Source organism: Rhodamnia argentea, chromosome 11 (genome assembly GCF_020921035.1).
Source record: "Rhodamnia argentea isolate NSW1041297 chromosome 11, ASM2092103v1, whole genome shotgun sequence".
Taxonomy (NCBI): domain Eukaryota; kingdom Viridiplantae; phylum Streptophyta; class Magnoliopsida; order Myrtales; family Myrtaceae; genus Rhodamnia; species Rhodamnia argentea.
The window spans coordinates 17,335,342-17,359,256 of record NC_063160.1 but is presented as its reverse complement, the minus strand read 5'-3'; the positions used below and the strand labels follow the sequence as shown (position 1 = coordinate 17,359,256).

The 23,915-nt window shown below is 40.2% G+C and overlaps 2 protein-coding genes across 9 annotated transcripts; one reads left to right on the top strand and one right to left on the bottom strand.

Moving 5' to 3' along the window:
- Positions 1-488: 488 nt before the first annotated feature.
- Positions 489-12,907, bottom strand: LOC115751109 (serine/threonine-protein kinase BLUS1). Of its 8 annotated transcripts, none has more exons than XM_048272142.1 (22): positions 12,477-12,907; positions 11,042-11,243; positions 9,815-10,529; positions 7,069-7,323; positions 6,833-6,957; positions 6,632-6,676; positions 6,427-6,508; positions 6,271-6,339; positions 6,005-6,175; positions 5,842-5,907; positions 4,753-4,821; positions 4,512-4,652; positions 4,300-4,373; positions 3,742-4,011; positions 2,770-2,861; positions 2,596-2,672; positions 2,117-2,239; positions 1,996-2,038; positions 1,877-1,923; positions 1,284-1,345; positions 1,128-1,179; positions 489-880 (listed from the first exon to the last, which is right to left on the bottom strand). In XM_048272142.1, the coding sequence occupies exons 3-22, from the start codon at positions 9,980-9,982 to the stop codon at positions 815-817; spliced, it is 2,097 nt and encodes a 698-aa protein (XP_048128099.1). In that variant the 5' UTR covers positions 9,983-10,529; positions 11,042-11,243; positions 12,477-12,907; the 3' UTR covers positions 489-814. The 8 variants fall into 8 exon arrangements, with proteins under 8 accessions (XP_048128099.1, XP_048128092.1, XP_048128098.1 ...); XM_048272135.1 differs by having other exon boundaries at positions 1,871-1,923; positions 12,477-12,906; XM_048272141.1 differs by having other exon boundaries at positions 1,871-1,923; positions 2,596-2,669; positions 12,477-12,906.
- Positions 12,908-15,421: 2,514 nt separating this feature from the next.
- Positions 15,422-23,848, top strand: LOC115751108 (probable phospholipid-transporting ATPase 8). Its single transcript, XM_030688827.1, has 11 exons — positions 15,422-16,188; positions 17,340-18,706; positions 19,664-19,771; positions 19,870-20,146; positions 20,273-20,361; positions 20,438-20,546; positions 20,627-20,836; positions 20,930-21,055; positions 21,717-21,815; positions 22,163-22,354; positions 22,955-23,848. Exons 1-11 carry the CDS (start codon positions 15,796-15,798, stop codon positions 23,546-23,548), a joined length of 3,564 nt encoding a protein of 1,187 aa, XP_030544687.1. The 5' UTR covers positions 15,422-15,795; the 3' UTR covers positions 23,549-23,848.
- The last annotated feature ends 67 nt before the right edge of the window (positions 23,849-23,915 follow it).

The window sequence follows — 23,915 nt, the reverse complement described above, 5'->3', positions numbered from 1 at the left end:
TGACCAAGTTATCTGGAGACTGATCACCGAGATTCACACTAAAGTCGGAAGTTCATGGCAGCTCTTCGCCTACTCTGTTGAAGCACGACAGACATCCTGAGGCAAAAGCTTGAACTAGCTGCCAGCAAATATAATTATGAAGCAATAGCAACACATCGTCATGCTGTGTTCATGTTCGAGAATCGAGAACATTTTTGGTTCGCGATAGATCCGCCCCAATGTTCGAATTTGCACGGGACATACAGTGCTCGTCATCAACTATGACTGCCTAATATGATGGCTGGGCACATCATGGCGCCGCCCCCAACAACCCCTCATTTTTGGCTGAATTTCAAGGCACGATTACCTTTCGAAAGCAAGGGCAGCAGATCCCATCTATGCAATGTCTATTGCTCAGAAGGCCTGATTTGCAATAGAAAGAGAGCTCTTTCTTGAATCTTGACAATAATCAGAGAGAAACCATAAAAGGGTGACGTGTACACAAATTATGAGGGAATTAATTCAATTGCATTATTGACCGACTAAGAGCTGTCTACGGTAGCGGGAGTCCCATAATGCGAGCAGGGAGCAAAGACACACTTAATTATGGACAGACAGACAGACACAGAGATGGTGAGCATCTGCCATATTTTTTAACAGATTCCATGTACAAGCTGCAACTCAAGGAAAGACGTCTCAAAACTTTGCGGGGTCAGCCCTTCAAACCTTCAAGCGGATGGGAAGAGTACACCATCCAATCCGGGCATAATGCTCGGTCACTTGCTGATCGACCAAAAATGTTGCCATAAAAGAATAAGTTGAAGATGTGAACACATCATGCTTTGGTCATCCCTCTTATCCTCTTGTCTCGGTTTGTCAAAGCATTCAGCTGCTTCTCCAACTGTAAAAGCCAGCTCATAACTCAGTGAAAACAACACATCGTACAGTGAAACAGGAAGAGTACACTTAGCAAGCAGGCGTTTTAGAAAATCCTAATAGTCATAAGTCAATAATCACAAACAATAACAAGAATAGAGCTCAATGCAGCGCTTTTGATTTCGGAAAGGAAAAACTCTTGGTACAAGAGAGGTTACAATGCGAAGGTTCTGTTGTTATAGAGGTCCACTGTATTCAGCTAAGGTTCTCACCTGGGCATTTTTCCGTTTCAGGTTCTGCAGCTCCTCAACAAGGCTTGTAACACTGCCATCCACAAAGCGATTATAGAGTAACATTTTAAGCAAATACACTATCTATAAGCAGCTACAAGAAAATTTGTGGCATAGATAAATGAAATACAAACATACCATTGCTGCAGATGCGTAGACTGGGACTGCAATTCTTTTTCTCTTGTAGAAGCACAAGATACCTGTGAGTTAGAGATTTATTGAAGTATCAAACTAGATGGCATCTTACATGCTTGCGCATGTTATACAGCATTCAAAGTGTGAAAGCAAAAGGAAAACGTATACAAGCAATGGATGACACAGTTAGTGGCCTAGTCAATTCGAAGTCCAACTTCGAAATTGACAAAATGAAAGGCACAAGGCTTTTTTGGCACAAGGGTTTTTCAGCGCAGGCCATTTAGTCCGCCATGAAAAGTTGTGCCAAATTTCACTACAGAGCAATCCCATAACTTTCCGATGAGAGGTAACATGCTCTTTCTCTAGCAATTCCAGTGCCTTTTCAGGCGACAAGCAAAACCCTATTGGGTATCAAATGATATTTCAAGTGCATATCAGATGACCAGCTTTGTCCATTGCAGGTTGGTGGCAGTCTTTAACACCAAAAATTGTAGCTTCCAAGTTCTTAAAACTGAGAGTTGCCCTTAAATTACAGTGTAGAAGCTATACGGGAACTGTAATTATTGCATGTCCTAAGACAAGGAGATGACCTGTGCCTGCAGAGAATTGTTGGTGCCCACCTCGGCCAAGTCCCCTTGATTACCTGTTTCACATTAAATGAGAAACAGATATCTACGGAGTAAAAGTACAAAATTTTCAACAATGACATCTTTACCAGAAATTTGCTCCGTGTATTTGATAAGCTTAGTGATTTCTTCCTGTCATGCACTTCATTCTTTTAGCAACTAATCAAATGATAGGAGACCAATCAGAGCATAGCACAAGTAGACAAATACCCTCTGCATGATGTTCTGCTGCAAAATGCACTGCAACGAAGGGAGAAGGGCGGCTGCCAGGTTTGGGGTCATTGAACTGGATGAACCACCACACGCTAAGCCAGAGGAGCAGTTCATCATACCCTGAATGGGAGACAAGCAAGAAAGTTGTTATCGAGCCATAAAGATTTAGTCTCTGAGTATCATGGAACTGCATAAATTTGCATATTACGAGTTTCCCAAAGTATAAACTTTTGCAAGATGGGAATGGGAATTTGAAGGACGTGAGTGTTTAATCTGAAAGTTAAATTTGAGATGAGTAAGCATTTGAGCTGCAGAATTCAGATACCTCAGAGCTGGGACTTATACCAGATAAACAATAGGCAGATAAGTGACAAGATCAACTCATGTTTTGAGTGGATTGGATTAAGAAAAACCAATTCTTTCTAACAGTTAAAAGAATAAAAGGCCAGTTGGGACCAGATATGAGACCCAATTACCTTAGGACTAACATCTGCTGAAGTGACCTTAAAACGGCCCTTACGTTGGATAACTGCTCCTTCTGATGTATCCTCTGCTCAACATTAGAGATTACAATCAATAAAACTGGTTATCTTCACCTACCGGGAAACTATCATTAATCATAAGAAGAGCTCGAAACGACCATGACTTACCAGGTGACAAAGAATTAGTGTCTTTCCTTTGGCGATAGAACAGAGGCCCACTATAGTTTCGCTCAGATTGATATTTTGGTTGCAAACGATCCCTGAGATCGCATTCAAGGAACTGAACTCGATAAATCTCATGCTCTACAAGCAGACACTATTTATATATTTCTATTTCTATTTTTTATTTTTATATATTTATCTTTATTTTTATATAATTATTTCTTTTCCCTCAATCGGTCTTGCTTTTATTTTGTTTATTTTTGGGTTCATATACCGCCGACCCCAACTAGCTTGGGATAAAGGTAATGTTGATGATGATGACAAGCAGACACTATGAAAATCATCTTTCTCACAGCATGCTGTAGCCATGAAGATGTTTTCTCAGTAGTTCACCCAAATAAGCAAGGGATGGAGATTATTAGATGTGGTTTACTTTCAAATCCTAAGAGTAGTATGAGGCATCACAGCTAGCAAAACCGAGACACTTCCCAGTTTCAAGACCTACATATCAAATATCCTGTACAGGATCTGGAAGTGTCCTCCATAACTTACACCTTTCTTTTCTTAATCACTGATATCTTCTGAATGGTCCTAAGGTCGTCATTTAACTGTCTAAACCCCCTTAAACCACACGTATTGTCTTATCCTCGATTAGCATCATACTGTGTTGTCCCTAAGGAGTTCCCTTACATACATGACTTCAATAACATGTGGAATAATGTCAGAACTACCTCACCAATCCCTTACAAAATCAACCGCCTCGGCAGACAAGCAACAGGCATCTATGCATTCCCTTCTGCTATTCCCAAAAAATCGACATATGCAATAGGAACGCCTCTTACAAATGCCTCTATGTGCTCCTTACTATTATTGCCCATAAATTGACATAAAATTTAAAGCAATTAGTCGTTATATTGAAAAATTAGGATTTTAGGAAAAGAAAAGGAAAAGAAATAGGTTCGACTTAGCAAAAGTTACCTGTCCCCGTTGTCCATAATCTTCTTAGCAGAGGCGACAGTATCCTGTATTAATGGACCGCTTAAGAATTTCTTATGATTTGGAATCTCCTGATGTGGTAAAGATCTCCTTCGTACAAAATCATCATTGTTGTCGTAGTCATTTCTACCAGCATCCTGATGGACAGTTCTTGGTGAGGATTTTGTGGGAAGCTGTTCATCAGAATCTGATCGAGTGTCATCCCAGCTAGGACTCATATTTACATTGTCCTCACCAACATCAAAACAATCTCTGCATCAAAAGTTATGGCTCCAGTAAAAGGTGAAAAAGACTGAAAACAGAAGGGCAGATCAATTCTCGTTGGATCTTCTATAGTTCTTGATGACCAAAAGGAATGCATGGAAAACAATAAGCATAAAGCAAGATAATTTCATCAGGCTGAGAAACAATGGCACTTAATTTCTCGGGATAGAAAAGGCAAATGAATAATTAAAAAAACATGAGTCGCATGAAGTTTGAAAGGGGAAGGAAAATGAACATGAAGGAGAGTGAAAAAGAATAAAGATGAAGCAGTCATACTTGAGTGCTTGAAGTGGTTTCATAGGAAATGAAGCAAGTGAGCTCTTCAAGTCATGAAGATCATTTAAAGCATCCTGGAACAAAAGGTCAATAATATTTATCAGAAGAAAAATAGTTAAGGCAGTTCCTGATAATGTTCAAAAGAAGACCACTTTACAATAGAGAGTTCAAAACATCATGATTACACGTTTACACAGCAGAATAGGTGATACCTCCGGACCAGACAGAGTGTTTGAATGGTTGACCATCTCAGGCGACATTCTCTCTGTGCATCTCCCAGAAGCATCATGTCTCTCCTGCTTTATGGATGCATGAGAGTCCTCACTATTTGGCACACCATCATTTTCCTGAATCTGACATCAACAAATGTCAAGAGATAAGTATCTTAGCAAGTGAAAATCTCATTTTGAGTAAGAACTAATATAGACATCAGACAAGAATTAAAATACTCACAAGGGCAGCCTGACTTTTCAGATCTTCAAGGTTGAAATTCCATGCACTAATTCCTCTTATGTATTCTTGCTGCAGCAAACGAGTAATTTGTAGTAAAACATTGCAACAAAAGAGCAAGCATCTAAGCAAGGGAAACTATTAAATAAAGATTCTACAGTACTGCATACATAGCAGCATAGATGAATTAGGAAATCCTTCTTCAGCAACTTACTAATGTTTAAATACAAGACCGCTTTTCAAAGCATCACTTGAGTGGGGAATTAAAAGAAACAGAAAGAAAAATGCGCATAGGCAATAATTAAGCCATTTAGTCCCTCTACGTTGCAATAAGATATCCTTCAGCCCTCTCATTTGTAGTGAAAATTTTGCATGCAGATCATTGGCTCCTCATTACTCACAAGTCATGAATGTACAAACAGACCCTAAACTTCAGAGGAGTTCTTAAATGTTCAAGGAACATTTAGAACAACTTAATTAACCTCCAAGATTTTCATATGCAGCAGGGGGAAAAATTGAGTACATCAGTTTAAAGCAATAGCTCATTATGATTACCTACTTATAGAAAAGGAAATAGGATTTAAGTCCAGCAGCCGTGCAGTTTATCTTTTTTTAAGTAATGTATGCTTCTATTACTTTAAACCATATACCTGTCCAAAGAGCACAAAAAATCTCCTTAAGCAGGAAAGCGCAAAAGCCATTTCAAGAACCGCTTAAGCACCATTTCATCATATTCAGTGCAAAGAAAATCTTTGGAACTTATTGCACATTTGTTTGGAATGACATTTACTTTGGACTTTTTACATAATGCAAATCTTGTGGTGCATGCACTTTGACTTCTTTTTAATAATAAGCAACTGAAACTTTCATAGCATAGTAACATTACACGCAGAATAACATGTAGTTTTTTCCATCATTTTCCAAAGTACGAACATAAATGTAGAGCTAGACAGGAAGTCAAAAAGTACTTTTGACTTTTGATAAGTTGGGACAAACAAAAGCAAATAGCAATGTGCTGAATTGTTCTGCATTCTGACCAGCACATGTTGCATGCTATCAGAGCATGCATCATGGGGAAGCCATAGTCCTTACCTGTGATAATTGCTCCTTGTCTTCATAGAGAGCCTTATTCTGAACAAGAAGAGCAGCTTCTTGTGCCTGAATATCCGAAAAATGTCAGAGCATATGCACACTTGCATGGGAAAGGCCTTGTGGTACAATAGACTATAGATTGCCAAAGTTAGGAGCAAGAGACCTTCAGCATCTTAAAGCGCTCACCCAGAGGAGCGAGGCCCTCGAGAATGGTTCGTGCTAGACATTCAGTAGAGCGTGCATGTTTAAAAAAACTGTGCTTCAGAAGCTTCTCTGAAGTGGGACGTTTCTTGGGGTCCTTTACTAAGCAAGTGGCCACCATCTCTTTGAAAGACTAATACAGTAAGGCACCATTAGAACCATACATGATCACAGTGATTAACTTCAATGATTTGGTATACAACAATAATTTCTTCTAGATAAACACACCTTTGAAAATCTCTTATCTCTCTCGTAGTCCAGGCCTGGAGGTGCATTTTGTAAGGTCATCAGCAGAACCTACAGAAAGAGTTAAAGGTGTAAGAAAAGCTAAAGACCACATCTAGTCCATGTCCACCAGTCTCAAAGGAAAAAACAAAGGTTTACTTTCATTGGTGGATACTTGGAAAATGGGGCATGCCCATGTGCAAGTTCAAGTGCTGTTATTCCGAAGGACCAGATGTCTGCTCTGTTAAAAAAACAAACGATAACTTAAGTTCAATCATAAAAAATTAAATTAAAAAATCAACTTTAGGCATTAGAAACAAAGGGAACATAAAAGAGGGGTTGAAGACATAAGCAATGCACTCACTTGAAGTCATATCCATGTAATTGCTGCATGACTTCAGGAGCCATCCTGGGAGGATAGAGTGCAGTTAAGTATATGATAATAAATCATACTACTGAAAATGCATTTGCCTTGCATTGGATTACAACAAATGATAATAAATCATACTACTGAAAACACATTGGACTGTCACATTGCATTACAACAATTCAAAGGCAAATTTACCAGCATGGAGTCCCGACAAAGGTATTTCTGGACCGTTGTCTATCTCCAGTATCAAACATGCATGCCGACACTCCAAAATCTGCTAACTTGACTGCACCATTTGAATCGATTAATATATTCCCTGACTGCATTCATGGTGAATATTGATAACATAAGAATGTCACGTTAATATAGAAAAAAAAAAAAAACTACATGAATTGGACCAGAAAAGAAGGTGCAGATAGCAAGCAAAGCACCTTCACATCCCTATGAATATGTCCATGTGCATGGAGATACACAAGTGCCTTGAGAACCTCGCGCAACAAAGTGGCAATAGCTGGCTCTTCAAGACCTTCTGGGTAAGCAGATTTCATAATGTGAAGACAGGATCCTCCAGCCATGTATGGCATGACAACCCAAAGGCTGTGGCCAGCAGTGAAGGAGCAATGCGCACGCAATAGATTTGGATGATTAATCAAACTCATTGTCTGTACCTCTCGCCGGATACCATCCTGTGCAAAGTCATGAGAAAGATGCATGAATTGGGGAAAAAAAAGATCACCATTAGAATATTTACTTAAATTTTGTCAATGTTGAAGGAAATATATAGAAAATTTATCTCTTAAACTAGATTTTGCAATTGAAATTACAGTTCATCACTTGTCTTCATTATTTTTCGTAAGATGAATCTTATTAAGAGAGAAAGCTGCTTAAGTACATGAGGACACTTGTTTTCAATATTTTTAAACCCGACTCAAAAGATCTTCAGAGCTCAAACATGTCTTCACATAGCAAAGGAAAAAAGAGATTGATCCAAATGTCATTTCATCTCTAGCTCTTACATATCTGCTCAGAGGAAATGAAGTGACAAAGGGGGAAAAAAGCCCTAATCCGCACGATCAAAGTTAGTCCAAATGAAAATGTCTTAGAGGTTAGTGGCTGTTATTGAAGAGGACTCAGCTCTCTCACATGATCACAATCAATGTATCCCCCCTACCCTGCCCCACCCCACCATGATTTGGACAATCTTTTTATGAGACTCGCACACACCTATATGTCCTTCAATTGAACATTTACCTTTGCCAAATAGATAAAAGCTACTGAACATGTAAAAGTAGACAATCTAAACTACAGTAGATATAAATAAAAATTGTCCTAATTTGGAACTTTTACGCAACTAATTCCACGTCTGGCATATGTTACAAATACGTCAGTTCAAGCACCTATTGAATTTGACCCTTGCTACATCATTAATATGTCTACCTTGGCATTAGATGCTCATGTACTTTTATTTTTTTTTGGTAAAGAGATGCCCATGCACTTTTTAGCTTCACCTAATAACTTAATCTACTCGCATGTGCCTAATCTCATTTTATGTTCATTCTAATTTTTCATTACACCGGTACATGAAGATGTGCTTGTTATGTCATTAATGACCGACCCATGGTGTACACTTCTGTATAGTTTGGCTAGTCATACATAAGAGGTACCAGAAGATGATGCAAAAAAACCTACTTCTTCTTTTCTCTAGATTAAAGTTAGTCCAAATGAACACGTCTTCGAGGTTAGCGGCTGTTAGTGAAGAGGACTCAGCTCTCTCACATGATCACAATCAATGTATCCCCCCACCCCACCCCACCCCACCCCAACCACCATGATTTGGACAATGTTTTTATGATTCCAAACCTCACTCGCACACACCTATCTGTCCTTCAATTGGACATATTTTACCTTTGCCAAATAGATATTATATTAAAAGCTACTGAACATGCAAAAGTACACAATCTAAACTACAGTAGATATAAATAAAAATAGTTCTGTTTGGAACTTTTACGCAACTAATTCCATGTTTGGCATATGTTATAAATACGTCAGTTCAAACTTCAAACACCTACTGAATTTGACCCTTGCTACATCATTAATATGTCTACCTTGGCATCAGATGATTGTGTACTTTTTAGCTTCACCTAATAACTTAATCTACTTGTATGTGCCTAATCTCATTTTATGTTCATTCTAATTTTTCATTACACCGGTACATGAAGATGTGCTTGTTATGTCATTAATGACCGATACAAGGTGGACACTTCTGTTTAGTTTGGCTAGTCATACATAAGAGGTACCAGAAGATGAAGCAACAAAACCATCTTCTTCTTTTTTCTAGATCAGCCACCCAATTAGGGCCCGCCTAGTGTTGGCTTTTTTGAAGTAGTGCTCAATTGACTTTCTTGCCACTTTAAAAGAGAAAGATATTAATATTTCGTTCTATATATAGTAATATAGTGAAAGATATTCCTTTAGTAATGAAAAAAGGGGTTGAGGGGATCCGTATATGTTGTTCAGGTCAATCAGAAGGTGCGGAAATAGCTATTACTGAATGTGGAAAGTATGGAAAAACATCTCGTAATGCATTTAACCAAAAAATTGATTATGCTCCTGCGGAAGTATCTACTCATTACGGAATCTTAGGTGTCAAAATGTGGATTTCTTATGGTAAAAAAGGGGGGCGTGCTATATCCGAAACGTATGAAGTATAGTAAATATCGTACTAAAAATTTCAAATGATTCTAAATGCCCTTAGATGTCTATATGCAGGAATATTAAAGATAAGAGGTGCTTAGTATTAGATAAAATTGGAATCTCAAACACTAAAAGGAAAAGAAAAAGCCAAAACTTGTAAGTTAAAATCAATCCCGTGCAGAACCTTGATAGCTACCAAAAATAATCAGTCTAGACATAGATTGGTAGCAAAAAGTAGACAAGCAAAAACTCATTAGACATTCTATCCAAAACAGAAAAAAAATACTTATTAGCATGGATGCATGCAAAATGAGTTCCTAAAAAAAAGTGAAGCAAGCTGAAATCGTGCTGCAAAGTATTCCATCCTGTTATATCACAAGATGAGTACAATATGATCACAATTGAAAAGGTACCAAAGCCACTTGGAATGAGAATATACAAAAAGAAAATCTCAACAGACCATGGAGAAAGCAGAGCACATACCAGATCATTATTACACTTCTCAAGATCAAGCACCTTGATAGCAACTGTTTCATTAAGTGGAATGCAGAGAGCCCTGTAGACAGTAGCACTGACACCTTCACCAACTTCCTCATAAAGCTTATAGTCCTTTGCATTGAGGGGGAACTTTTTATCTGGTGTATGCTCCATGGTTTCTTTTGGACCATAACCCTACTTTTTGAAGAAGATGCACAATATGTACACTTAATAGCAAAGCATCAAATTGTGGGGTTTCTTCCAATTCCGAAGCATGGCTCCTTTGTTCAGCAAGGAGAAACAAACGCTTCTGGTGACTCCATTAAAACAATTGTAGACCGAGCAATTCGTATGGCATGCACAACCATCCGATCCTAAAATCACTGGCTTATCTCAGGAATTACACACACAGTGTAAAGAGTGCTTACGACTCCTCTTACTTTGAGAAGAGGAAGAGACTGTACATGTTCAAGCATTTTTAGGAAGTGTAATAAAGCAACAAAAAAAATTGACCCCTGGAAGGAAGGCCTAATGCCGCGGGAGTTTCAGCCCAGGCAAGGCAACAATTACTTCTACTTATAACACTGTCCAGCCGAACACCACTGACGCTCCTCTCTGAATAAAGATGTATATCTTCTAGATGGGACCAATGTCTTCTGCAACTCTGCAGTCCACCAAAGTACAATTGCTTGTGAAATCTGCAAATCCAATCAAGCACATGCTGGAAAGAAATACAAACCCCAGTCCAGGCCAGAAATGTTAGGAAAATCGTACATAAATGCAAGAAGCAAGATTGTAGGTATAATTAATTGGAAAGACAAAATAACACATGCACATGTATAAGGTTTTAAATGACCGGAAGAGGAGTCAATAAACCACAAATCTCATTATGCAGATAATAGGACAAGGCTAAGGCAGTAATCTCGATGGGACTAGGATGAACTTGATGAATAAAAAGAATTGGTAGAAATTCTCATAGGAAGCACATTATACCTAAGTTTAGGATACTAGAAAATAAATACAGAAGGGACAACATCACTGAATGAAGTTGCTAGGTCGAAATATTACATAACTAGCAAGAAAATTGCTGAAACAGAAACTCTGGAAAGCATATATGAACAAGAGCTGCAGTTTCAAATCATCGGCCATGACATAAGTTTTAAGTTCGGTGTTCATTTATTACAAACTACAGATTAATCGATTATGAGGTCTTGGCCCAAGAAAACTACCTACCATAGTCTGCCCAATCCATTAGGCAGATTTGGTTCCCTTCGGGGAATATAATTTGAATCTTGGTAAATGGACATATCATCAATAGGCTAAATATCTTGAAGGCCGTCCCTAATCTCCCTTCTCTGTCCAACCTTCATTCTACATCACAAAAGCACACACAATAGTGGACACTTTCTGGGACTCGAACTTCTCAATATGCCTCCTAAAAGGATATCAAAATACACAAAACCATCTTGTTAACGAGTATCCCGGGCACTTGTTAAGCATACTAAATAAGAAACAATGCACCTTCCAAAACAATACTCATGCTGCGAGACAGCCAATGCATTGAAAGTTACAAATTTTCCTTAAATAGTTGCTTGACAAGTGCTCTTGGGGCAATCGTTAACGAAATCCTTCATAAATTTTTTAAATAGACCAACTATTTCTACGATAGTTTTTTGTTCACTACATGTCATGTTATCTGATATCTTCCAACAGGTCTAATCGTTTTCAGGTCCACCTTACCAACATACAAGTTCACTAGGGCTGCCTTAGGAAATTCTCAGTCTCGCACTTGCAGTGCCTTTACCCTCTCAACTTCCCCACTCCTCATAAGGCTTGGGTCTCACTCGCAAACTCACCATGTTGCTACGATGTTCTTGGCACACTAGTCAGTGCTTCACACATATACAATCCGTTCAATATGCAATTCTGAAAGCCATGGATGATGACACAACAGCTTAGCCCACCAATAGCTCAAGCTACATCAACCCATGGTGACAAATAATGCAGGATCTGAATGGCCTCCACACTGAGGGGTCCGCAAATTTGATATCTATCGTGACACAAAGCCCGATATACTATGCAAATCGCCCCTTAAAAGAAGTGTTTTGCATTGAGCATTGGAGTTGGCTCCCAACTCTTGACTTATATACATCACACACAATCTCTTTCACAGGGCAGAAGGTCTTGCATATCACACCCTAATTCATTTGAAAGTTGGTGTTCTTGAAAAGACGAAAACTTGACAATTGCTTGTTGCTATGAAAAGACAATGCTAAGTCTCAAGTACATCAAGAAATAAATTCACTGGTTTGAACTGGCTTTAATTGAGCATGCTAACTATAGGTAAAAACAGCGAATTTGCAATTAGCTTCATCCCAAATATAATTAGGAAGAGGAACCCTATGCTCGAGCTGTTATTCAAGACTCCTCCTCAATACATGCCCAACATTGTACTCAACTATGCCAAACCGAGCAGCGAATCGAGCGAACGGAACAGAAAATTTCTCCCAGAGAACCTCAGGCGGCACAAGAACCGAAACCAAACAGAAATCCAATCAAGCCAGGCAAAATCATCGAAAGAACTCAACCCAATCGGGCAAAAATAGAATCATCACAACACCCAATGACAAGAAACACGTAAATCGAGAGGAGAGCGGCCAGCACGGACCTAGGGATTCGAGGTACCGGGCAAAGTTCCAACCTTTACGCGAAGAACGAAGAGGGGTGCCCTCGGCCGGGACCGAATCGAGCTTAATGCGGAAAAACTCAGAGAGACGACGACGACGACTTGGCAGCTACTATTCAACTCCTCAATTCCCCTTTGTCTTCAGCTGATCAGTCAGTGAGCTGGTTTTGTCCCCAGAAACGATCATACGTCCGTTATGTACTCCGCGGATCTATCTCTCTCTCTCTCGCGCGCAGCAATAAATGAAGAGAAATGTGGAACATGGGGATTCGTTTTTAACCATTCAACTGTCGATTCCGCGGTCAAATGCGTTCAACCGTTTTTCGCCGTCAGCTGTAAGAAAAAACCTCAGACGAAAAGTCGACGTCCTTTCTCAACCCTTTCTGCGAGCAGATGAAAAATTATGAGCGATTAGATTCGCCGCCGGCGAAAAAAAAACATAAAAAAGAGAAAGAAGTAAGGAAAGATGCGCCCGCCGGCCGGTGCCAGGTGCCAGAGATGGAAATCCGGCCGGGCACGGCCCATTTTCAGCTGGGCCCTGCCCGAACCGGACCGGTTACAGCGGCCCGTGGCATGCGCCGGGCTGAGAATCTCCATTTGTAAGTTGAGGGAGCTTTTCATGCCTCTTTTGTAGTAAGAGCAACAAAAAAGTTTTGGCCTTTCCGTAGGACGTTTTGCCAAATATCTGCCGGGTTGGGCTTGAAGTGTGAACATATCGCGGGGTTCCAATTCGAACTCGCACCGGCTCTTCACCGCGAGGAGTGGGGTCGAGCCGAGAGCGGCGGCGAAGGCTCGGGGATGAGGGGCGGGTGGCGGAGGGCATGGAGGAGCGCCCAAGAAAGCGGTGGCTCGGCGCTTGTTATAGAAGTGGCCCGTAGTCCAGTCAATAACTACGTTTTTGCAACAAAATCCGGGGAGGTAGAGATACTAATTATGTTCTTCAATCACGTCTAAGATATCTCGCTTGATTGATCTTATTCAATGCACAATAAGTTCCATATTAGATGGTCATACGTAAAAATTGAATCTAATCATAAGAAGAATTCCCCGATCTTCAATTGAAAAACTTAAATTTTTACCTAGCCGGAACAAAAATCGTGTAAGCATAGGACCTCTTGAAACCCCACAAGACAAGAATAGAGTCGATCGAAACACTTGAGATTTTTACCATACAACATTGGGTAGAAAAGCGGAATTATTCTACAAATGATGATGTCTCCTCCGGTAAAGCCTCGTTGTTCCATGCATGCACAAAGAGGAGCCTAGGATAAAACCTCCGACCCACTTCTTTTTCCAAAAAAAGAAAAAGAAAATATGCGAATGAATCTATTAAAAAAAAAAAACGTGCGTGAAATTCATCGCGTCGCTAGAAGAATTGTAAGCATTCGTCGTTCTTGATAGATGGGCATGCATGTAACATTTCTACTTTAGAAATCGACTTCAAAAATTACGTTATTTATTAAACTTCTGCCCCAAAATTACTTGTGAAATAGAAATTTTAGGCCAGGAGTACTAAAGTCGCCGCCTCGTGTAATGCCAACGTGGGACGCCCCCTTTGTGTCCCCACGAAGGGTCGCATCCTCCATGTCGGTTGGTCCCGTGGACGGTGGTGGGCCCCTCTATCAATCCCCATTGACGGGGCAAAAATCAAAACAGGGGAGTTCCGCCGGGGTCCTCAAACCCCACGACATACTTCAGCGTACCCGGCCAAACCGTAGCAAAACAGATCCGGTTGATTTTAGGATCTCTCGTGCCCCTACTTTCGGTCGTCTAAATTTTTTATTCGAATAGGACATGAAATTCGGAAATTGCACTACATCAAGCACCTTCATTCCACGTAAGATATTTTTGTTCAGGCTATTTTCCCGTTACGTGCGGTTTTATCATGTCTTGAACACGAATCAAACATGGGATGAGACATATTTGATCGTTCCACGACTTTTATCAACATAGCCTCAGAAAAACGGATTGGCTAAATAGCGCATCGCTTTGATTTGAATGGTGCGGATTCTATACGAGCTCATATTGCATCGGCACTTAGATTTAGAAACAGCTATGATCCTATTTAGCTACGAAGCGAAAAAGATGGCTTTCATATTTGAAGGGAGTATCTTTCCACATAAGTCCCTTTTATTTTTCAATTGCCTTCGGATGATAGATCATCCATTGAGTTACATGTAAATCGAACCTGGCCTAAGTGCAGATTTACAATCCAGATAAAATTACGACGCAAATGTTTCGAGAACGCGTCCGAACGCCGTGTAGTCTTAAAATTTTTAGGATATTTTTCATGGGATTACGAGACTCCTTCATTTGTTAGGCGACAATCCTCGATGTGTAGGAGTTCATCAAACTTTTTAGTGGAATGGCTTGATTGAATAATGACAAAAGCTCAATTATTCTAATTGCATAAACAGGAAGTTTTAATATTTAACTATGCTTTTAACGTAGCGGTTAGGGAAAAAAAAAAGAAACAAGAATTCAAATATAACCCATCCTGCCTGCGCCCGTATGGACGCGGCGCAAGTTAGCAGAAGGCCACGAGAGTAGAGAGGTAGGACGACCTCGGCATGGCCGTAGCTGCGGGGAGGCCGAGATCGAGACATGTCTTCTGTTGACGAAGACTCGCGTCGCGTCGCCTTTCTCCGGTCTTCGACGGCCGTGGACGTCGACGTCAATGATCCAACTGCTTCGCATTCCTTATGACTTTTCCGTCCCCTTCCTTGCTTCTTTTAGCGGCAAAGCGGAAAAGAAAAAGGAAGAGGAGAAACACCACTCGCACACACTTCACAAAGCTCACCCTCTCTCTCGCTCGCGCTGCATTTCAAGCTGAGAGCAACAAGGAAGAGACCTCCGCGACTTGAGACGAAAGCAAGGAATTCTCGGGGAGCCGCTGTTAGTGGGAAGTTTTCTGTGCTTAAAAACACGGAGATGAATGTGGGTTGATCTTTCTCTGCGTCTCGCTCGGTCCCCTTTTTAGTTTTCGTCGCTGCGGGTCCGGGAAGCGTGGCTGTTCGACTGTTAGCAGCTCAAGGAGGCCGTGAAACTGTGTGTTTTGGCTCTATCCATGGCTTTTTCCCGTCCTTTCGTGTGGGCAATGTCGGTTTGACGACGTCGATTCAACTAGAACTGAAATGCTGTGTGCTGCAATTTTCGGCGGTGAGTTTTGCGTGCGCGTAGTTGCCTGAGGTTGGTGCACCAGTGCGTTGCGGAGGGCTTTTACGAAACGTAGTTGGGAAGAATCGATTCGTGATCGATCTGCTTCGTGGATGCAGATGCCTATCTGGGTGGGTGCTTCGAAATGACGAGAGGGCAGAGGAGAAAGTTGCGTTTGAGCAAGCTCTACTCGTTCTCGTGCATTCGTCTCCATGGTGAAGAAAGACACGCCCAAATTGGTCAGAGAGGATACTCGAGGATAGTGTACTGCAATGACCCCGATAATCCGGCGGCAGCCCGGTTGAATTACAAGGGTAACCATGTGTCCACGACAAAGTACACCGTAGCAAATTTTGTCCCCAAGTCTCTGTTTGAGCAGTTCAGGAGAGTTGCCAACATATATTTTTTGATCGTCGCTTGTGTTTCCTTCAGTCCGTTGGCCCCCTTTACAGCACTTAGTTTTGTTGTGCCTCTGGTGCTCGTGATTGGAGTTACCATAGCCAAGGAAGCTGTGGAAGATTGTCAACGAAGAGAGCAGGTATGTACACCTCTCTTAAACTACTGGTTTTGCTGTCTGGATGATATTCAAGTTTTAACCTTTTTTAGTGATGTTTTGCGCTTTGGTTGAATTTCAGCGACTGCTTAGCAGATTAATACATCACTGCAATTGAAAAATAATTGGTGTCTTCAGGTTCTTAGTCATTATGGGAAACGTGTTAAGAGAGCATGTTATTGTAAATGGAGACTATTGGAGCGATCACTGTTTGGAATGCACTCTCTTGTTTCAGGATAATGCCCTGTCCACTTCCTTTGCTAAACTTCGTAGACAACTGACTGAATATGGTTTTCTGTTTGACTTCTAAGTCTCGAGTGGTTGCGCCATGAGTTATTAGGAGATGTGGTTGAGCTTGACATATTAAGGCTCCATTTGTTTCATGGAAAAATGAATAATTTGGAAAATATTTTCCCAAAAAAGATCGCTTGTATTCGCTTACAAAAATAAATGAACGGAAATTTTTTTTTGTTATCCACGAAAATGTTTAGACATAGATTGTTGTCGAAATCTTTCATTTGACTAATTATTTCAAGCGATATAAGCGATCACTTTTAGGAAAATTCAAGTCATTCATTTTCCGCGAAACAATCGGAGCCTAAAGTTTGTGTGTACCATCCTCCAGTTCAACATGGCTTTGGAGAAGTTGAAAAGATAGAGATTTCATAAATGCTCAAAATTAGGTCCAATAACTAAGGTCCAACGGTGGCTCATTGCAACTTCGTGCATGTAATTCACCTGGAAAACTCTTTCAGCAGTGCCATCTCTCAAGTGAGATGCATTTTCGTGATTCCTGTAACTGATTTGTATCCAAGAGCATTCAATGCCCTTCCTTGTGTGATCTTGGCTTTGGTTAATGGTGATATGGGTTCACTAGGACCCTCGACTAGTCCATGCTGTCACCCTGTCCCACACAAACTAGGCAATTACTTAGCCATTTTCTGGCTCTGTGCACGAGTGCAATGGTGCTGACACCATAGTGGAATTCTGAACTTAGACCTTTTGCTTCAGGCAAAACACAAGGCTGTCTTTTTCATCTATGTTAGGTTCCCGGAAGTATCAACTTTCGCAATTCTCCATACAGATTGTTCCCTCTGAAATGATTGCCTCGTAACAAAGCTTTGAAATGCTTACAGGATATAGAAGCAAACAACAGGAAAGTTGAAGTTTATAGTGGGAACGGTACATTCCATAGGACCAGATGGAAGAATCTCCGAGTTGGCAATGTTGTCAAGGTGTATAAGGACGAGTACTTCCCTGCTGATCTGCTGTTGCTTTCATCAAGCTATGAAGATGGAATTTGTTATGTGGATACCATGAACCTAGATGGAGAAACTAACTTGAAGTTGAGGCAATCTCTTGATGTAACATCGTCACTTCGCAATGAGAGATGTCTCCAAGTATTTACAGCTGTAATCAAATGTGAAGATCCAAATGACAATCTTTATTCATTCGTGGGGAATTTACACTACAACGGTAAAGAATATCCTCTTTCTCCACAACAAATTCTGCTACGAGATTCCAAGCTTAAGAACACTGATTACATCTATGGGGTGGTCATCTTCACTGGCCATGATGCAAAAGTGATGCAGAATGCCACACATCCTCGTTCCAAAAGGAGTAAAATTGAGAAGAGAATGGATAAGATAATCTATATCCTCTTCAGCTCTCTAATTTTTATATCTTTTGTTGGATCTTTCTTTTTCGGAATTGAAACTAGAAGAGATCTTGTAGATAAAAAGTACAGAAGGTGGTATCTTCGCCTAGATGATACTACTGTGTTCTATGATCCAACAAGAGCATCTCTTTCTGCATTTTTCCATTTTCTGACTGCCCTCATGTTGTATGGTTATCTGATTCCCATATCCCTGTATGTATCTATTGAGATTGTGAAGGTTCTTCAGAGTGTCTTCATTAATCAAGATCGTCATATGTACTACGAGGCTACAGATAAAACAGCACGAGCACGGACATCTAATTTGAATGAGGAACTTGGTCAGGTCCATATGATACTTTCCGACAAGACAGGGACTTTGACGTGTAACTCCATGGAGTTTGTTAAATGCTCAATAGCTGGTATAGCATATGGACAAGGTGAGACAGAAGTGGAGAGGGCACTGGCAAGAAAGGATTGGTCTTCTGAAGCCAATGAAATTTCTATTGAGAGAATTGATAGTCATGGTAATGCCGTTCACTCTGGAAAGCCTATAGGACACTCAGTCAAGGGTTTTAACTTCAGAGATGAACGCATCATGAATGGAACGTGGGTAAATGAGTCTTATCCAGACTTGATACGGAAATTTTTTGAGGTGCTCGCAATCTGTCACACTGTCATTCCAGATGTGATCAGAGAGACGGGAGATATATATTATGAAGCCGAGTCACAAGATGAGGCAGCTTTTGTTATAGCTGCTAGAGAGCTTGGGTTTGAATTCTTTAAAAGGGTACAAACAAGCATATCATTGCGTGAATTAGATTATGAGAGAGGTGAGAAGATTGAAAGGTGAGTTTGTCTTTGGGATACTGTTTCATGCTACCTTCATTTGCCTGTTCCGGTACTCGTTCATTTTTCTTAAATCTATGATCGGTAGCTTCGAAGATGACTGGTGCATTTTTACTTTCCATTTTGTCGGATTTTTCAAGCGTTCCTGCATGCATAAAACACGTGCACTTGCATGCGCTTGGTTTCTTAGCATGTGAAGCAATATTTGTTCTGTAGTTTTGACTTGCTCTTGCTAGTGTCATCTAACTATGCTGGCTGATGATTAAAAGGGAAAGGCGTTCTGCTTAGATTGTTCTTCTACCGAAGATGACTGTCACGGTAGACACAAAGACTGAGTTTATGCATGGACTGATCAGTGGTTAATAAATCAAGAGAGACATTCTTTACATCTAGAAAAAGCTGAGAAGATCTCTAAAACATTACAAAGTATTTTAGTCACTAAATCACTCTTCTTTATAGTTCTAGTAAGGAAGCCTTGTTTTCCATTGCATCCAGTCCTCCCCCTAAACAAAATTGTCCTCTATGACAGTCACGTGGGTAGGAAAAAGATTTGATTCAAGTGCCAGGGTGATGCTTTAAAAACTTCTTTAAGTTGAGAGTAGTGGTCCCTCTACAAATTTTGGTGAGGTGTGGTGATATAGTGTTATTTAGTTAATGTTAGAAGGTCTAACCCAAAAGGTTAAGTTAGCGATGTGGGACAACAACTTCAACACACTCCTCTCTCACGTGAAGCCAGATTAAGAGATGCACGTGGAATTTAACTGGTTTTGATTCCATATTAGAAAGTCCATCCCAAAAGCTTAAGCTAATAGGTGGAGGGAGACCACAAATTATATATGATGACCCATTGTCAAGTGATGTGAGACAACAACTTCAACAGTTAACATATTTGTCTTGCTATTTGATATGATATGACTTGGGGCTGTCATTTTAGACAGTTTAGGTTTCATTTTGCAGAAACTACGAGCTTCTTCATGTTTTGGAATTCAGTAGTTCTCGCAAGAGAATGTCAGTGATTGTAAGGAGTAAGGCAGATCTGCTGCTTTTGTGCAAGGGTGCAGATAGGTAGGACTTGCTTTTCGGTAAAATCTGACTTGCGAAGCTGGTTTTTTTTCCCTTTCTGGTGTTAATATGATCACTTTTCTTTCTTTCTTCTTTATCAGTGCTATGTTTGAAAGGCTTTCAAAAGACGGGCGCCTTTTTGAGCATGCGACAAGGGATCACATCACCAAATATTCTCAAGCAGGTCTTCGGATCATGGTCATTGCATACCGAAAGATTGAAGAAGAAGAATATGAACTATGGGAAGATGAATTCCTAAAGGCGAAAGCTTCACTTTCTGCCGACAGAGATGCCTTGTTAGATACAGCTGCTGACAAGATTGAGAGGGAATTAATCCTTCTTGGAGCTACAGCTGTTGAGGACAAGCTTCAAGAGGGAGTTAAGATTCCTCTTATGTCTCTCTGATTGAGCCAAAAGTGCTTTAACTATAATAACAAAATTCCCTACACTACTCCCTTTGTCTATGTTAATTCATGTTAAAACATTACTGCCTATTTGTGCCAGGTGCCCAAATGTATTGAAAAACTTGCCCAGGCTCAGATTAGGTTATGGGTGCTGACGGGTGACAAGTTGGAAACGGCAGTAAATATTGGGTAAAGGATTGGCTTACTTATAGTATTTTGTTTGCTTTCTGGAAGTTGATAAGTACTAACTTTCCATTTTCTGCAGGTATGCTTGTAGATTACTGAGACAAGGAATGAGAGAAATTGTTATAACTCTTGATTCACCTGATATTGAAGTGTTGGAGAAACAAGGAGACAAGGAAGCCCTTGCAAAGGTAGAGGAAATTTAATCTTCATTAATGTAAGATATATTCTTTCGTCGTTCTTTTTCCTTTACAAATGTCAATCATTTTAGGCATCTCTGGAGAGTATATCAAAGCAAATCAGAAGAGGAAAATCTCAACTTACTTCTGCAAAAGAAAATGCTATGGAGTTTGGGTTGATAATTGATGGAAAGTCCTTGAACTTTGCTCTTACCAAGAATTTGGAGGACATGTTTCTGGATCTTGCAATCAATTGTGCTTCTGTTATATGTTGCCGGTCCTCACCCAAGCAGAAAGCGCTTGTAAGTATCTGGTCATGATGTTATTGCAAGCTTCATAATGTTTGGCTTAACTGTGTAAGAATAATCTCTCAGACATATGATAGAAAAATGCAGGTTACTAGATTGGTAAAATTGAAACTTGGTAAAACAACGTTATCAGTTGGTGATGGTGCAAATGATGTTAGTATGCTTCAAGAGGCTGACATCGGAGTTGGCATTAGCGGTGTGGAAGGGATGCAGGTATACCTATGAACTATGCCATCTATATGTGAAATTTCCCACCATATTCTCTGCAAATTTTCCTGCCATCATAGTGGTTTGCTAAGGATGTGCTACTGGGAGGTGTATGATCAGCAGATTGTGATCTCTATTTCGGATCTTAAGGTTTTCATTGTATGGAAGATGAGTTCATTTTCTTTTTTCTGTTCTTTCAGCTTCTTCCTTTTTCTTGTTGTGGAATTTGGATTACTAGATGGCCCTGGCGGACAAAGGCCAATTTATCTCCAGATTCACTGGGATTCTGGTCTGTTCACTAGAACTATCCAGAATATGGCAGTAGATGATGGAAAGTTTGTCCTCCTGAGGCCTCCCAAGTGCCATTGTGGTGTAGTTGAATTACAACTAGGGAGATATAGACTTCTGCCTGTTCCTGAGAATAGAACTCTATCTTGGATACAAGTGTTTGATATGTTGGCTGATTACTCTAAAGCTAGCTTAAGTTTCGAGATAATTTACATGTAGTGCCTCTGTCTTGTTTGCTTTGGTGCATGTAGACTTCATCGCTGCTCTATAATTTATGTCGCCTTCCGATTTCTTCTCATTCATTTTTTCAGGATTTTATATTTTGAATCAGATTGTTTAGCAAGTGATTTCTCAGAAGCCAAGTTTTTGCTGATTGCAGGCTGTAATGGCAAGTGATTTTGCAATAGCCCAATTCCGCTTTCTGGAACGTCTCTTACTGGTGCATGGCCATTGGTGTTACAGGAGAATCGCAATGATGGTAAAAACCTTGCTTAAGTTTATTTTTTAAGGTACAAGATACAATGGAAAAATTGTATGCAACAGATTCTGGATCTTTGCTTATCCATGTGCGCATTTTTTTTGGACATTATGTTGTTTGCATAGACTTATGCTGATTGTATGACCAGCATATAAGTTTAAGATATAGTCAAAGGCATGGGGGATAAGTCTTGTACCACTTGCATCATGTTTTGAGTCGAATGAAATGCTCCATCTGTCCGCTTCAAAATGCAATATCTTCTTGTATCTCGGGGACATAGGAGTGGAGGGTCAGATTGCTCATGTCTGTGGTCTATATGTAATTTACATTCTTTCTTAATATTGCAGATTTGCTACTTCTTCTACAAGAACATTGCATTTGGACTTACCCTGTTCTGGTTCGAGGCCTATGCTTCATTCTCTGGTCAGCCTGCTTACAATGATTGGGATATGTCATTCTACAATGTATTCTTTACATCACTTCCTGTCATAGCTCTTGGGGTTTTCGATCAGGATGTTTCTGCATGCCTTTGCCTTGAGGTATGCAAATCTATCTATGAGCGGCGCCATATAATTTCAACTGTGAGGAATGGATAGTTAGTACGGTCTGGTCCCGTACCATTTCCCAAGCTAGGAAGAACTTTGATTCTTTAGCAAAAAGATATACCTCGGTGCAAATTTTTGCAGATATGATTACCTAGAGATGGCACAAAATGCTTTAGTCCTTGCTTCGGGCATAGGCTGATGTTTTTGTTTAAGCAATCACTTCAACTTGCTTTCATTCCTTACCACTTTGTCAAATTTGGCGTTCATGTCTGCTCCAAGCATTATCCCCAGCATTCTTATAAGAATCTGCTTTTCGTATTATACCTAGGACGATATCCTAAAGTACATAGTACACTTGATTGATAGAATGGCTGTTTGAGGCCAGTGATATAGCAATAAAATTTGAAAAAAGTACATCTTGTAACTGAACTTGACCATAACAGTGAGAAAGACCCTAACCTATAAAGCTGAGGCACACGGTATTCTTATTTTCATGGAATGTCACTTGTTCTTTTCTCTCTCTGTGCAATGAAGTTTTCAGTAGAATAGGACAAGGCCATATTTTTACTAAACTACTGCTTTCTCACAATGCAGTATCCTTTGTTATATCAAGAAGGAAAACAGAATATCCTCTTCAGTTGGTCCCGTATACTTGGCTGGATGGCCAACGGAGTAGGCAGTTCTATTATAATCTTCTTCTGCACCACCAATGTGATGGTTGAACAGGCGTTCAGGAGAGACGGCAGAGTAGCTGATTTTCAGGTCCTCGGAGTCACCATGTATACCTGTGTTGTATGGGCTGTCAACTGTCAAATGGCTTTATCCATTAACTACTTCACTTGGATCCAGCATTTCTTCATTTGGAGCAGCGTTGCCTTCTGGTACATATTCCTGTTGATTTATGGTTACATTTCACCAACAATTTCGACAACTGCTTACATGGTTTTTCTCGAGGCCACTTCTCCAAGTCTTCTCTATTGGCTCTCCACTCTTCTGGTGGTTGTTTCTACTCTGCTGCCTTACTTCTCGTACAGAGCTTTCCAAACACGACTTCAACCCATGCCCCATGACCTCATACAAAGAAAACAACGAGAATGTGCGGAGACTAAGACATCTGGCGAGTCGTCTATCGGGACCAAGGACAAACTGAAGCATCTAAAGGAAGATACGGAGCATAGTGAGTCCTGACAATGAGTAATTTCAATTGTACTTGGTACAGAATTGGTTGTTTGCATAGGCATGCGGCAAAAATGCTGTATTTAATTCCAAGAAAGTATAGCAGTCAAGTAGAAAGGACCTGAAAATGAGCTTGTTCCTAGGCCAGATCAGTTTCAAGATTTGCCATATAAGGCCCATACTGTCATGTATAGAAAGAACACCTGTATGAAACTCGATCTCAACCGACAAAGACTCCCGGATGCTACTACTATTTTTGGGCATCTGGTGTTAGTTTCACTGGTTGTGAATGTATGTTAAGAACATTCAGTACCCATTTGGCTACCCAGTCTTGAGTTTTCAGCTCAACTGATGAGATCAATCCAGGTGAACGGACGAC

Coding starts and splice junctions, on each gene's coding strand:
- LOC115751109 (XM_048272135.1), bottom strand. CDS start 9,982: ATGGAGCATACACCAGATAAAAAGTTCCCCCTCAATGCAAAGGACTAT. Junction 4,822..5,841: donor ACAAGGAGCAATTATCACAG/GTAAGGACTATG, acceptor CGTTTGCTGCAG/CAAGAATACATAAGAGGAAT. Junction 2,039..2,116: donor AGCAGAACATCATGCAGAGG/GTATTTGTCTAC, acceptor AGTGCATGACAG/GAAGAAATCACTAAGCTTAT.
- LOC115751108 (XM_030688827.1), top strand. CDS start 15,796: ATGACGAGAGGGCAGAGGAGAAAGTTGCGTTTGAGCAAGCTCTACTCG. Junction 20,547..20,626: donor ACAAGGAAGCCCTTGCAAAG/GTAGAGGAAATT, acceptor CAATCATTTTAG/GCATCTCTGGAGAGTATATC. Junction 22,355..22,954: donor CTGCATGCCTTTGCCTTGAG/GTATGCAAATCT, acceptor CTCACAATGCAG/TATCCTTTGTTATATCAAGA.